Here is a 15,882-nt window from a genome sequence, read left to right as displayed (position 1 = left end):
AGAGCGTATTCATTCTCCCATTTAGATACAAAATATGACTTCATTAATTTCTTCCCCGTTTCCCCTCTCTAGCCCCACCCTAGAGTACAGGCCATACTTTCTTCCATACAAGTGAATATTTCTCATAACAACACTTAGGTGAGTGTAATGATTGTTCCACGTAGGCTGGCCATGGCTTAGGGATCTAACAGAGGGATGAAATGTGTGAGCAAACACACAAGTGTGCTGTATCCCTAAGATCCCTGCCACTGTTTCCTCTGTACCATGCTACTCATAACAATGATGTGCCCTTAAATAGACTGGAGTTTTCTAGATTCTGTTAACAGAATTAACTGACAAAATTTGTTTCCTCACAAATCTGAAGACTAGTTTTTGACGTAACAGCAGCTGTGCATAGGATAAGCAGGTGACTGAAAAACTAAGTGTTGATGCCCTGTTTCCTCCAAAAATTGCAGGCTGCCAACTTTTCTTCTTTAAATTCTTTTTTTTTAAATTTCTCTTTATTCATTTTTCATAACAAAGCAAACAAGAACATGCAAAGAATCCAATAATAAATTCTTCATCCAAAGAGTGATTAACACATGGAATTCACTGCCACAGGAGGTGGCGGCGGCTACAAGCATGGACAGCTTCAAGAGGGAATTAGATAAACATATGGAGCAGAGGTCCATTAGTGGCTATTAGCCACAAAGTATAGATAGGAACTCTCAGTATGGGACAAGTGATGCTCTGTATTCTTGTTGCTGGGGGGGGACTACGATGACAGTGGGAGGGGTTCTAGTGTCCTGGCCCCACTGATGGACCTCCTGATGGCACCTGGTATTTTTGGCCACTGTGTGACAGAGTGTTGGACTGGATGGGCCATTGGCCTGATCCAACATTGGCTTCTCTTGTGTTAAATTATATTTAGAGTTAGTAATTACTCTTTGGTGCAAAAGGACAAAATACAAAGTGAGCAAACACTGTTCTTTATGGGCAAATACAATTTGAAAGGGTTTATAACTTTCTGTACTGTTGCAGTATATTCACAGTGTAGTATTTTTAAATAAGTTGTTAACTGCCTACAGTTTGACTATGTAATGGTAAGACACTACTTTCTTCAAATTACCATCTTTCAGAAGGAATGTCTTGCATAACTGGCAGGTTGGTTGCTAACTTTACACACAGGCCTTCATAGACTTCTGCTATAGCTCTGTTTTATTGTTTTTTCATTCATTCAAAATACTTATCCTGATCTTCCAATACGCTTAAGGCCAAGTGCTCCAACGCGGTGCCTGTGGGCACCATGATGCCTGCCCAATACCTTTTCTGGCACCCAGCAAGTATTTTTAGGAAGTGGGTGGGGCCAGGTAGAGCTTTCGCCCAGCAAGGCTTCTGACTGATTATTGGAGATTTGATTGGCTGTGCAGATTTTTTAAAATGTTGCTTTGGCAGCAGCTGCTACCACAACACAAGGATCTACATGGTGTTAACTGAAGTTAATCTGTGGCAATCATTTTGTGGCTGGCTCTGCCTCCTTTGGCAGCCATTTTCTTACTGTGCCCACCATGCCATATCAGAATTCCAAATGTGCCCGCAGGCTCAAAATGGTTGGGGACCCCTTGCTTAGGGTGAGTCATCCCCCCCCCAAAAAAAATTACAACAAACAGTAGTAGAAGAAGAAGAAGAAGAGATTGGATTTATACCCCGCCCTTCACTACCTAAAGGTGTCTCAGAGCGGCTTACAAACTCCTTTCCATTCCCCTCCCCACAACAGACACCCTGTGAGGTAGATGGGGCTGAGAGAGCTCTTGACAGAAACTGCTCTTTTTCAAGAACAGCTCTTGTCAGAACTATGGCTTGCCCAAGGTCATCCAGCAGGTGCAAGTGGAGGACTGGGGAATCAAACCCGGTTCTCCCGGATTAGAGTCCTTGCACTTAACCACTACACCAAACTGGCTCTCAGTATTTGCAGTATAAAAAAATGATTTTGAAAAAATCCCCTCAGTCATTCTTTATGTACTATTTTAGACTGGTTTATAGTTTAAGAATAAAATCTAATGTAGCCTCTTTCTTGGCAGAAAAATATACCCATTAAATAATACATTTAGAACTTCCTTGAAAGTCCCCATGGATTCAACATATGTATAGCCCTTTTTAAAAAACTCACAAAATTTTTATTTAGTAAAAAGAAAGTCTACATAATTCAACAGGAAACATTAAGGGGCATATCTGTATTCCTTCATGGGCTAGGGGAGGGAGAGAAACAGGAACTCAGAATAAGCTCTGTTGCTTTAACAATGGGAATCCCACCATCTTAAAGTCTATAGGTATTCCTTTGTTATAAATTATTGATAATGGAAAATGTGAGACATACATAAAGGAAAAATAATTAAGATGGTCTGGGAGTTTGTGATTGGTAACTGTAGAAACATTGTGTTAGTACTCATGTGATAAGTGTTTTCATTATATAATTAGCACTCATGAATATTGTATTCATGAGCTTCACAGTCACTTGACAGTATATGTCTAGTAAGGATAATGTGGTGAGTAGTTAGATAATGTACTTATAACACTGAGTCAGTGCTTAGTAATCTCACCTGCATACTCCACCGTTTATCTGTTATGAGTAAAGTAGTGGTTAACATAGAAATGTAGAGGCTGCTGTATGATTACATAAGAACATAAGAGACGCCAATGTTGGATCAGGCCAAAGGCCCATTCAGTCCAACACTCTGTATCACACAGTGGCCAGAAATACCAGTGCCATCAGGAGATCCACCAGTGGGGCCAGGACATTAGAAGCCCTCCCACTGTTGACCCCCCCCCCAAGCACCAAGAAGACAGAGCATCACTTGCCCCAGAGCCCCTAGCTATACCTTGTGGCTAATAGCCACTGATGGACCTCTGCTCCATATGCTTATCTAATTCCCTTTTGAAGCCGTCCATGCTTGTAGCACCCACCACTTCCTGTGGCAGTGAATTCCATGTGTTAATCACTCTTTGGGTGAAGAAGTACTTCCTTTTATCTGTTCTAACCCGACCGCTCAGCAATTTCATGGAGTGCCCACGGGTTCTTGTATTGTGAGAAAGGGAGAAAAGTACCTCTTTCTTTACCTGCTCTTTCCCATGCATAATCTTATAAACCTCGATCATGTCACCCCTCAGTCGTCTTTTCTCCAAGCTAAAGAGCCCTAAGCGCTTTAACCTTTCCTCATAGGGAAAGTGTTCCAACCCTTTTATCATTCGAGTTGCCCTTTTCTGCACTTTTTCCAAAGCTATAATATCCTTTTTAAGGTGTGGTGACCAGAATTGCACACAGTATTCCAAATGAGGTCTTACCATTGATTTATATAGGGGCATTATTATATTGGCTGATCTGTTTTCAATACCCTTCCTAATAATCCCCAGCATAGCATTGGCCTTCTTTATTGCAGTCACACACTGTCTCGACATTTTCAGTGAGTTATCCACTACAACTCCAAGATCTCTCTCTTGCTCAGTCTCTGCCAGTTCAGACCCCATCAATGTGTATTTATATTTAGGATTTTTGGCTCCAATGTGCATCACCTTGCACTTGGCCACATTGAACCCCATTTGCCATGTTGACGCCCACTTGCCCATCCTTCACAGATCCCTTTGGAGTGCCTCACAATCCTCACTGGTTTTCACCACCCTGAACAATTCATAATATGCAAGTTGGATATGTGCGTTTAAGGGTTACTGAAAGGAATAGATGAGAGTATTTGGGCACTAGATTCCAGGAACAATCAGTAAAATAAAATGGTTGTATTTTCACTTGCTTACTTACAGTAATCTGTATGCATTTTTGTGCTAGAATATGCATAATTTTTAGGGCCTAAATAGCTGGACCAAATTGTACAAATTAATTTCTCTTTCCCCCTCTTCCCTCCTGCATTGTACTTGTTATAATTTCAAGTAGTATTCCCCTTTTAATGAGCTGCCGTCCAGTGAACATACACTGCCTCTTGTGATCATATAATTGTATGCCCCTACAGACACCTTCATACTGTTTTTACTCTTTGTAGTAGCGATAACATTTCTTATCTTGAGTTCTGAAATACAGTTTGATAAGGTGCCACCCAAGAGATATACAGGTCAGCTAGAATTAATTTTAAAAGATGTATTCAGCTTTCTTCTTTTACTGACTTAGGTTAACTCATTTGTCCGGACCAAAAGGATGCCCAAGGGGGTCGTCCTGTACATACCGCAGGTCTTCTCAGGGACCCTTTTCAATCATGTTTGGATTAAATTTGCCCAACAACTTACTCCCCAAAGTCGGGCAGTCTTTAGGAGTAGCCTACAATGCAGCCCAAGCACCTGCAGGGAAAGATGGAAGGAGGCTTCATGTAGCTGGATGCTCAAGAGAGCCAGAGAGGTTGTAAATGATATTACTAAATGAACTACATTGCAAAAACCATGAACTGCTAGAAAGCAAACCTGCCTTTCACCTCTCCTCCTACCCTTCCAGCTGCAAAACTGGAGGTAGTACCATTTTATCTCTAACAGGAAAGCATCTCCCACACGCACAGTAATTTTCAAAAGCACTTGAGACCTGGAAAATAATATATATTCTTTGTTGATCCTGAAGGGACACTTTAAAAAACTAGTCCAGCAGGACAGCCAGGGTTTGAAATGTTAGGCCTTGTTCCCCATACAAAGCAAGGCACCAAGTACATATTACTTGTGAGTCCTGTCTGACTAGACCCAGTGTCACCAGGTAGGAGATCCTAGATCTAAACAAACACTGTTTACAACTAAGGCGTGACCTCATCAGTATTCCCATAGAACTTCTAGAATTTAGTTTAGGGATCCACAAATCTTGGCTAGGCTTACTAGCCAGCATTATTTGTGGTGGCCACTGATTCTTCCCTCCCAAAGAGCACTATATATACCTGAGGACAGGAGAAAAGGGCATGCTCTAGTTATGAAGCCAGTGGGCATTTAGGGAAGTCAGGACGGAAGTGGTTCAAGTTCCTCCTGCAGCTTCCATAACAGTTCAACAGATATTGGGGAACTGGGAGAAAGAGTTGTGTTGCTTGTGTTCGGCAAAATCTCCACTCGTAATGACTGATCCCTCTTTCTCTAGTGCTCTCTGTGTTTTGTTAGGACACATCCTAGTTTACCTTCTGTTGGACTATGGCAAAGGCAAGAGGTGACATGAATTCTTTGTGCTGCTTTAGCCTCCTGCTGACTGGGTGGGGTGGGGGAGAGAGATCTTTTCCTTTCCCTTGCATTCTCTGCAGTTCACACAGAACTGAAAGGGGAGGGGCACTTGTTTATTTGGAAATTCAGATTCCTTGGTTCCCAATAATTTTGAGGCAATTTACATAAAGTAAAGGTAAAGGTTCCCTTGCTCGAAAGCCAGTCGAATCTGACTCTAGGGTTGCGGTGCTCATCTCCGTTTCAAAGCCGAAGAGCCAGCGCTGTCCGAAGACGTTTCCATGGTCATGTGGCCGGCATGACTAAACACCAAGGCGCACGGAACGCTGTTACCTTCCCACCGAAGTGGTACCTATTTATCTACTTGCAATTTCTTGCTTTCGAACTGCTAGGTTGGCAGGAGCTGGAACTAGAGACGGGAGCTCACTCCGTCATCCGGCACACTCGGGTCTTGAACTGCTGAACTACTGACCTTCCACAGCCTGCAGTTCAGCGTCTTAATCACTTGAGCCACCGCAGCTCATACATACACCATACATACATACATACACCAGTAATAAAAACGGAGTAGCAAAAATAAAATATATTAAAGCAGGATATCCCAGTTTGAAAATTTACCTCACAACAATCTTAATCAATCGCCCTTTGAAACCTTTAGAATTAAAAGGTCAATAGTTATTTTTAATCAATTGCCATTTTAAATAGAATAGTCTTGTAATTTTGTTAGATACTGCTGCTGGCAAACTATCCAGGGAGTAGAGGCTGTCATGCTGTAAGACCCTGCCTGCCCTTAAGCCAGCTGCACTTGGTCAACAGATAGAATAGTTGGAAGCTGACCTAAACTGACAAGTTAAAAGTATGCGGGGGAGAATCTCTTGCCATGGGGGAGACTCATGAGGGGCTTTGTGGATCCCTGGTTAAATTAGACAGCAGGTCTTGACTTTCCTTCAGGGTCCCACAGAAGTGTATGGGGGATGATTCCAGTGTGTTTAGATGTTCTCATACATTAAAACCACCTCCTCTCTTTTGACATACTTCAGTTATCCAGCATTTGCCAATAAGAGGCAGCTGACGTTATTTTTGATGTGTTGTTGATGCTTAAATTTTGGTGTAGTGGTTTAGTTTGGTGTAGTAGGTTAAGTACGTGGACTCTAATCTGGGAGAACCGGGTTTGATTCCTCACTCCTCCACTTGCACCTGCTGATGTGACCTTGGGTCAGTCACAAGGTCTGGCACAGCTGTCCTTGAAAAAGAGCAGTTTGTGTCAGAGTTCTCTCAGCCCCACCCACCTCACAGGGTGTCTGTTGTGGGGAGGGGAAGGGAAAGGAGTTTGTAAGCCGCTCTGAGACTCCAAGTGAAGGGCGGGGTATAAATCCAATCTTTTCTTCTTCTTCTTAAATGAGAATGCGTTTTCGTATGTAAGTGGAATAATAAACCAGGCGGCCTTGGTAACTGCAGTTGTGGCTCTGAACACATTGGACTCTGCTGCAGTCCTTCTCCTTGATATCGCATTCTCAGTTGCAGGGAAATCTTGGCATGGAGGAATATTCATTCATGCAAGCAGTATGAAGGAGTTTAGTTCAGACACAGTTTTCCCCTCCTAATTCGCTGTTTGTGAGAACAAGTCTTGATGCTACAGAGCAAAATCCTGGAAATACCTTCAATCCCTTCTCCTACCATAATTAACAACATCATTAATCACAAGGAGAACTTGGTTTAACTTCTGGTGGTAGTGTGTGAAATAACCAGTTTTATACTCCTGGGGCATCTTGAGATTGTGAAGCAGCCCATTGTGAGATGAGCTCTAGTAGACAGAAGCACCACCACCAGGTGCAAAAATGGAAAGAAGGGCTGTACTGCTTAGCCACAAGATCACTTATCCTTGTACTCAGCACTCATTGCTGTTTATCCTGAGTCTCCCTTTGAATATTTAAAGTTTTGGCCCACTCAGCAGTCCCAGCCACAACACATTTCATGCTATGGAGAGCCAATGTGATGTAGAGGTTATATATAGTGTTGGACTAGGATCTGGGTTCAAATCCCCAAATCGCCATGAGGTTCAATGGATGATCTTGGGCCATTAACCCTCTCTTAACCTAGCCTACCTCACAAGTTGTTGTGAGGATAACACAGGGAAGGGAGACCTGTGTGTGCTGGCCTGAGCACCTTGGAGGGAGGGAGGGAGGGAGGGAGGGATAAAAGTGTACTAAATAAATGCCTGACATCCTTGACTTTTTAAAGGAAAAAGGAAAAGAACATTGTGCCCACAGGAAGGTCTCTTTGCTGAATGCTGAGCTTTAAAAGGGGGCAAAGTCTCTAGTCTTTTTACTTAATAATCTATAAAGAAACATATAAACTGGAAAAAGGAAAAGAACATTGTGCCCACAGGAAGGTCTCTTTGCTGAATGCTGAGCTTTAAAAGGGGGCAAAGTCTCTAGTCTTTTTACTTAATAATCTATAAAGAAACATATAAACATGGATCTGGAAGGGACCCCAAGGGTAATCTAGTCCAACCCTCTGTACAATACAGGAAAGTCACAGCTACCTCCCCCTATAGGGTTTCTAGATGTCTTCTGCCTGCTGATGGGGAGATTTGGGGGGCGTTCCGGGGTTGGGCGGGAATGTCAGTGATGCGTTGACATCACTTCTGGAAGTGACATCATCGCACTGGTGATGTCAGGGTGATGCTCTACTTTTTGGGCAAAACTCTATGATAAAAACAGCTATAACCATAGAGTGTCGCCCCTTACATTACCAATGTGATGGTGTCACATCTGGAAGTGATGTCAGCATGTCAATAACAATGCATGGGGATGGCTGTTTGGGGGTGGGGTTCCCCCCCAGCCAGCTGGCTGGCGGCAGGCCAGAGCCCGCAAATTCAGGAGATCCCCCATCCCCATCTGGGGACTGGCAAGTTGGCCCATAAGAAGTAAACTTGCTGCAGCCTTTCAGTGTTCCGAATGAGTGCCATGGCACTATGATGACTGAGTTGTACGTGAATATTTGGCACGAAAGTATTTTGTACTGAATAACTTCCAATATATAGACTACCTTGTTTAGATTTTTACTTTTTTATAGAGTCATGCAGCCCTCCCTGCTATACTGTACTCTTAGGCGCCTATCCCACCACAAAATGTCAGTGTGTAGGCTTGTCACGGTTAAAATTTGCTGAGCTCCGTAAGAAATAGCTTCCTTTGTGGAACAACACCATATAGATAGGTTACTTTCCCCCCCAGGTGGCTTCTGTGTCATTACTGCAGCATATGAATTGATCCTTGGAGTGTTCACATATAGCTTGTTGTCAAGATCAAAGAGTTACCCAGGAGAAAGTCTTTACAGCACAGACATCGCAAGTAGTTCCTTCGGCCTACATACCTGCAAAATGTTTGTTTACACATAGTAGTGCTGTGAGATGCCCTCTTACTCTACATTAGGCGGGTTTTCTACCTTAATTTTTTTAAAGCACATTTGTTAGTTTAGAAAAAAGGACCAAACTTAAAATCCTCCAGACATGCTTCATTTCTCAAGTGTAGCAAAATTGCCCTGGGGGAGATCAGTTCTGTGGTGTCACAGTCTCCCAGCCATTCAGTGCATTGTATAGCTACGTTCTACCACAAACACATGCAACCCATTTTCCTTGAATTCATTTCTTGAGAGATGATTGCATGTATGGACATAATATATGAGTCTAAATGCATACTTAGATGTCAATATTATACAGTTAGCCATTATAATTCCAGGAACAAGTGTTAATGGCACCATGTTTGAAGAGAAGAATTAATTTACCAGTAATTAATAAAACTCCTCTCCTAGTGTTTTGGGAAATACTTTTGAATTTTTATAATTTTTCTAAGTTAGACGTTTCTCTAATTTAGGCATGAACTTTAACAAACATATCCCTGTAGCTCTGTCAGATACAGCTATTTATACCACTTTTTAAACATTTCATGGTAAGTGTTAGAAGGTCTATTAAGTTGTGCATCAGATCTTCAGTGTTGTAAAGGACAACATGTTTACAAAATAGCTCGCCACTGCTTCCTTTAATTTTCCTTACTTGCGAAGGGCTCTTCAAATAGGTATTCGATGTGTTTCACCTTCCAGCAAAGTTTAGGTTATTGTATTTTAGGCCAACTATGAAAAGGTTGAAGCCCTCCTCCATGTTAAGTGGCCGTTTTTCTGACAGAAGAGCTGTTGATGTTTGAGGAAGGCCCCATTAGGCTGGAGGTAGGATACAGGACACTAACTCTAAACTGCTATAAATAAATCAATGCATGTCACTTTGACTTAATGCTGCTTTGGATATAAATATTTGCCAGGCTTGATTCCACTAACTAGCAGGAATTTTAGTGGATACTTTTGTAATGAGAGACCGCCTTTAAGTCTTTCAGGGGTTCTTCACAATTGTGAGAAGAAAAATAATCTCAAAGCATAATACATTGCACTGACTTATCTGTGAAAACTAATACTTTCCATCTCACAAAAATGTTAGGACCCACAGATATTTGCAGGCAGCAGAGATACAGTTACAGTTACGGCAGAGAGGGGATGGAAAACAAAAGTTTTGCATGTTCTGTTGACTGGCCATTTCCACTCTTTACTCAGATCTCGGTTCTAACTGTCGCTTCTTGACCCTTATACAGGTTTCTCAAGAGACATGTAAGGTGGTCTGGTACTCCCATCTCCCGCGATATCCGTCCCGTGTGAACGGGGCCTATGTACTTAATTTTCTTGGCTTTTACATTTCTTTAGTTCAAAACCTCAGTCACGTGTGATCTGATTAGAGCCAGTACTGCCTGAAACAATTAATTAACCAGGTATCCCTGGTATTCTGTGGTTGCAATCATATTGCGACATACCTATTCCAGTTTCTAAATCTGCCTTTCAAGTATGCCACAAAGGCTGCTTGTGGCTGTGATTCAGCATTCACATGGTAGCTGTTTCATTCAGTTCTTATGACTCCTGGTTTACTTATGAATTTGGGAACAAGGCAGAAGGCACACTGAGGGACTGTTTTGAAAGCTTCTCCTGCATGTGTAAAGCTCACATTATTCTCTGCCTTTAGCCTGCCCACTATGCATGGTATTGCACAGGGACTGTCTACAAGGTATGTGATAATTTCAAGCGGTCGTAATGACCTTTCCCTAGCATACATTTTAATATCCATAACATGCTACTCCTTGCATGTGAGAAACTCGTTTTTATTTTTCCAAGAACCAAAACTATGCACCACACTAATTGGATATCCCCTTTTCTTTCTCCTCATCTTGTGCTGATCATATCTTCCAGGACCTTTTATGTCTTTACATGGATTATATGGGGCAAGGAATACGAAGGAAGGGGTGACACGGGGAAGAAGTGAATTCTCTCTTTGGGGTGTGTGAGGGTAACTTTTTCCTGGAATATCTGCATAAGACTAGCTGTGCTGAGTCAGAGTAATGGTCCAGCAATATCCTGTTTCACATGGTGGCCAGCAAGATTGCCCTAGAAGTCTCATAAGAAGGCCATTATGGCCAAAACCTTCCCCTGTTGTTGCCCTACAGCACTGGTATTCAGAGAGTTGCTGCCTCCAAACGTGAGGTTCTACCCAGCTGTCATTACCACTGATAGAACCAGTGGGGTATAGTGGTTAGAGTGGCGGAATAGGATCTGGGACAAACAGATTCAAATCCCCACTTTGCCATGGAAGCTTGCCAGGTGACCTTGGGCTAGTCACACACACCTAACCCACCTCACAGGGTTGTTGTGAAGCTAGACTGGAGGAGAGGAGAGTTATGTAAACCACCTTGGGTCCCCGTTGGGAAGAAAGGAGCAGTATCAATGGAGTAAATAAAATTAATTAATTGATTAATAATATCAATCGTAGCTTCATCCAGTCCTGTTTTAAAACTGAGTGGCCATCACTGTGTGCTGTGACAACTAATTCAGCCAGCTGATTACCCTTAGAGTGAAGAAGTATTTTCTTTTGTGCAACCTTAGTCTACTGCACATCAACTTCATTGCATGCCCTCAAGTTCTAGTATTATGGGAGAAGGAAAAGAAGTTCCTCACTGTCCACTTTCTCTGCCCCATGGATTATTTTATAAATCTCTGTTATGTCCCCCACCCCTTGGTTCTGTTTAGAGAAAACCTTACCTCATAGAGAAGGTGCCACAATCCCTTGTTGGTTGTTAATTTATGCACTTTTCCCAGTACTTCCCACTGAGTGCGAAGTACAAACCTTTGCCTACATACTTTGGTATGGTTAGGACTTGCTGTGGCCTTGGTCAATATTGGTGATTATGTGAAGGAATGAATGTGTAGATCTATTCTACACAGTGTACCAAAAGGCTAAGAGGAAAAGCAGGGTATTAAACACTGGCACTCTTTTGGTCCAGTTTGAATCATGAGTTTGGTCTTGGAGACAGAGAGCTCCATCTGTAAGTATAATTTTGTATAATTAACAAGCCCTGTGGAATCCTTTGAGAGAAATTTTGGTAGCTTTATTACACCATTAAGACTCCCCACCCACAAACAAACTTTCAGTTTAAACTGGAAATGCCACTTCTGAATTGATAAACGGACCTGCCTCCCTCATACCTCACGCTCAATTTAAGTCAGTGATGGAAAACCTCTAAGTACAGATACTAATCAGTGCTTCAGTTTTTGCTTCCATTTTTCCGAATGATCTACATTTTAATGATAAATGATGATTTAAGCATTTCCTTCCTGTTGCTGTAATGGAGCATATTCTGAACTGTAAACAGGATATGGGATTTACACCACTGAATAATATGTCAGAAAGCTACTATAATCTGTAGTTCCAGTAAAAAAAATACCAAATCTATTGTCTTACTTATTTAGGCCGGTTAAGAAAGACTTCATGTTTTTAATTATTTCTGTATTTTTATTTTTTTCCTGCATGTAGGCAAAATGAGAGACCGACTCTTCGAGCTTCATGAACTATCAAGGCTTTATAGCCAACATACTCCTGTTGTGGATGCTGACTTGCAGTTACCTCGTGAAACCCTTCTGTTTGAGACAGATTATGCCTTAGCAAGTCTTTACAAAGACATTCAAGCAATCCGAACAAATAATAATCACCTGAAAGCAGATGTTCGGCGCCTGAGCAAACAAAATGCCCGCTTTCTTACATCTATGCGCCGCCTCAGCAGCATAAAACGTGATACCAACACAATTGCAAAAGACATAAAAGCCCGTGGAGAAGAGATCCACAGAAAGCTTCAGGCTTTGAGAGACTTCAGTGAAGATGCGGAAATGAAATATGGTTCCGACTCTCTCATAGCCCGTGTATCAAAGGACCACTATGTTGATCTAATGTACAGCTTTCAAGAAGCCATGTTTGAATACAACGAGACAGAGATGAACCAGCGGGAGAACTGCAAGACCAGGATTCAGCGACAGCTAGAGATCATGGGCAAGGATGTGTCTGGGAACCAGATAGAGGACATGATTGAGCAAGGCAGATGGGATGTTTTCTCTGAGAACCTTCTGTCTGATATCAAGGGAGCTCGTTCAGCCTTGAATGAGATAGAGACCCGGCACAAAGAGCTTATGAAGTTGGAGTGTCGAATAAGGGACGTCCACGAACTCTTCTTGCAAGTAGCACTGCTGGTGGAAGAGCAAGCGTACACATTTAATGTCATTGAGCTCAATGTGCAGAATGTTAAAGACTATGTTGGAGAAGCAAAAGGTGAAGTGAGGAGAGCCCTAGAATATAGGAGGAAACATCCATTCCGAACAATCATCTGCTGTTGTTTAAAAGGCTGCAAGGGATAACTGTTAATTGTCCTTAAATCAATAGATCAATGATGTAGGGAACATTCAAATAACTATACATTTTATAATAAAGTTGTTAGTATCATGGCCAGTTCAATGGCACTTTCTTGGAGGGGGGAAAAAAAGGGATGAAACTACAGAACCGTAAAGGGGCGGGAGTCTGGATAATGAATTTTAAGACAACTGTTGTAAACACATGATTCTAGAGTTCTGGTACATGATGTATTGTAAATATAATATACTTATTTTTATAGGCATGCTTATTGTACATATTCCACAAAAAAGATATAAAGTATTTATTTTGGTTACTATATGAAGGAAATTGTTATGTTGCTCTGGTAGCATTTGCACTTACAAGGGGCTTGATGAATGCAGAGAAGCATGAAAAAGAAGAGATGAGAAGAAGATGCCATTGCTAATAATGGTGTACAAGTCCACAGTTTGGGGGTAGATTGAAGAAGTCTCACAAGAGAATGGGACAGGGCAGAGGCTATGAAACTTGTGTGGTTCTATCTAGAGGCCTGGAGAGCTGGGTGGGAGAAGAGTGAAGCTGGTGGCAGAGGTGGCTTTTAAGCTACCCCAAACCGCTCATATGAGGTAATTTCTGGTGGTGGAATGTGCCATCAAGTCACAGCTGACTTATGGTGACCCTGTAGGGTTTAAGGCAAGAGATGTTCAGAGATGGTTTGCCATTGCCTGCATCCACATCATGACCCTGGTATTCTGGTCTCCCATCCAAATATCAGGCAGGGCCGACCCTGCTTCCAAGATTTGATGAGATCGGGCTAGCCTGTGCTATCCAGGTCATTTCTACATGCTAACAATTCAAGGATGGAGGGAGGGAACCTTACATTCAGTATTTAACCATTCTAGTTCCAATGCTTTTGCAGGTGGTCAAAGCAGAAAATGTGTGAACCCAGTATATCAATTATCAACTTTATCATTACCAACTTCAAAAAGAACTGCACAATTGCTGCCATTGGGGAGTCTTTTTTGTACTGAGTTTTTTTGCTGCATTGTTCTTTTAAGAGAAACCCCCACTGCATTATTATATAATTTGATTTATAATAAATATTTTTTAGAAATTGAATGTTTTATATTGTGCTTTTAATTTGAACAAATACCTTTCAGCATTTAATATAGATTTGATGAATCATTCTTCTGCATAAAACACTGAAACAAAACCCTGTTTGGATTATAATATAGGATACCCCTTTCTGGGAATTCAGATTGAGGATCTGAGGTCACTGGGGATGGAAGCTGCTCGAATGTTGATTTTCAGTTGTTTGTATGAACTGGATCTCTTGAGCTCTTATGATAAAGCATGTAGAATTTGCTCCCCACCTTTATTTATGTTTGTCATATCCAAGGGCCTTTCCTGAATATTTAAAAATTTTAATTATCCCACGATACAGAAGAGGGTTTACGTTAGTTAGTTCAAACATAATACCTTCTCAGGTAATGGATGGTCGCTATAAGAAGAAGAAGAAATAGATCATGTTTGTGTCAGCCAGGCGAACTGACATGTTGGAACATTGTCTTTTTGAATGTGTGTTTTACTCAGATATAAGAGAATCATGGTTTTTGCCGCTTCTTCAAGTGAGGACAAATATACCTATTAGAGAGAAACAGAGAGTGCTCCTAGCAGCTACTGACCACAAAGCCGCTTTGGCTGCTGCAAAGTTTCCCCCCTCATGCAAGATATAATAATATGCATAAATAAATGAATCGGAGTCTGGAGATGGGTTCTTAGGGTTGTTTTTAATTTCATTAGTGTGATACTGCTCAAGGCCACTGGGTCAAATGAGTAGTTTCATTTAAGTAATACAGGATATAGCAGACATATCAAGCTTCAGCAGTAAGGCTGCTATGGAAATGTCTTCACTTGCTTTTATACGCAACGCAGTGTTCTGTCAGAAAGAACCAGTTGTTCTGGTTTTCAGCTGAACGTTGAAATACTGTAGTTGGCATTTGTCATCCATCATATAGTCAACTTCTCCCCCCTTAGATCTTAAAGTGTTTAAAAATGTAAAGTGTGTATGTATATAATTTCAAAAGCAGCAAACAGTTGAGAATGACTATAAATCTACCCAGAAGCAGTGGGATTAAAGATTGGAAAACCAGATCCGAAGTAAAACAGTAATTTCAAAACATTTATAATAGCAGGAAATATATCAAAACACGGATATTATGTTTGCCTCAGATGCTGAGCAAGCAATATGCTTTTTAATAAAGCATTTTATTATATTATACATCACTGAAGCTGGATTCAGTATATTACTGAGGCCTAAGTCTTTTCACATAAGCAACTACCCTATAAACAAATCTTACCTTGTTTCAGAAGGGTGTTTATATTTGTTTTGAATAAGGAAGCAAGTTTCTTAAATGAACGTTTTATGAGAACTTAAATTTTCATACTTTTCCCTTTTGACAGTTCAATACAGGCATTTTCCTTGACTGAACAAGGAAGATGCATGTACAGAGGCCAAATTCAGCCTATATCCATTAGTATTCACTTCATTTGTACCCTACCCTTTTTCTCCCATGGGGACCCAAAATGGCTTACTTCCCTCTCCTCCATTTTTATCCTCATAACAGCCCTGGGAGGTAAGTTAGCTAATTTTATTTATTTATTATTAACATTTTTACCCCGCCCTCCCCGCGAACGGGCTCAGGGCGGCTTACACGAGGGCACAAGCCCATACATAAAAACAGTATAAAACATTAAAACTATTAAATCACAACAGAAACAGAATAAAGTGCTCCATACAAACAAGATGGTCTCCGAAGATGGTATCAGTCATTTCATTAGGCTGATATTGCCCTGTCGATGGTCCAAGCCAGTCCAGCAGTATCAGTGCCATGCAAAAAAAAATAAGAATATACAACTGGCCCAAGGTCAGGCAGCAAGCTTCATGTGCATTCCTTGGCTAGATTAAACCC

At 41.4% G+C, this 15,882-nt stretch overlaps 1 protein-coding gene across 1 annotated transcript in view; it reads left to right on the top strand.

The window, feature by feature from the left end:
• The window catches only part of STX11 (syntaxin 11), an 18,413-nt gene extending 4,854 nt beyond the window's left edge, over positions 1-13,559 (top strand). The window contains exon 2 of the mRNA XM_015421990.1: positions 12,068-13,559. Within this exon, the coding sequence (XP_015277476.1) occupies positions 12,073-12,939 (867 nt within the window). The 5' untranslated portion in view covers positions 12,068-12,072 and the 3' untranslated portion in view covers positions 12,940-13,559. The remainder of the gene's footprint in view (positions 1-12,067) is intronic.
• Positions 13,560-15,882: the final 2,323 nt, after the last annotated feature.

Source organism: Gekko japonicus, unplaced genomic scaffold (assembly GCF_001447785.1).
Source record: "Gekko japonicus isolate JY-2015 unplaced genomic scaffold, Gekko_japonicus_V1.1 scaffold114, whole genome shotgun sequence".
Classification (NCBI taxonomy): domain Eukaryota; kingdom Metazoa; phylum Chordata; class Lepidosauria; order Squamata; family Gekkonidae; genus Gekko; species Gekko japonicus.
The sequence above is the reverse complement of the archived record's forward strand: the minus strand, read 5'-3'. Positions and strand labels throughout refer to the sequence as shown.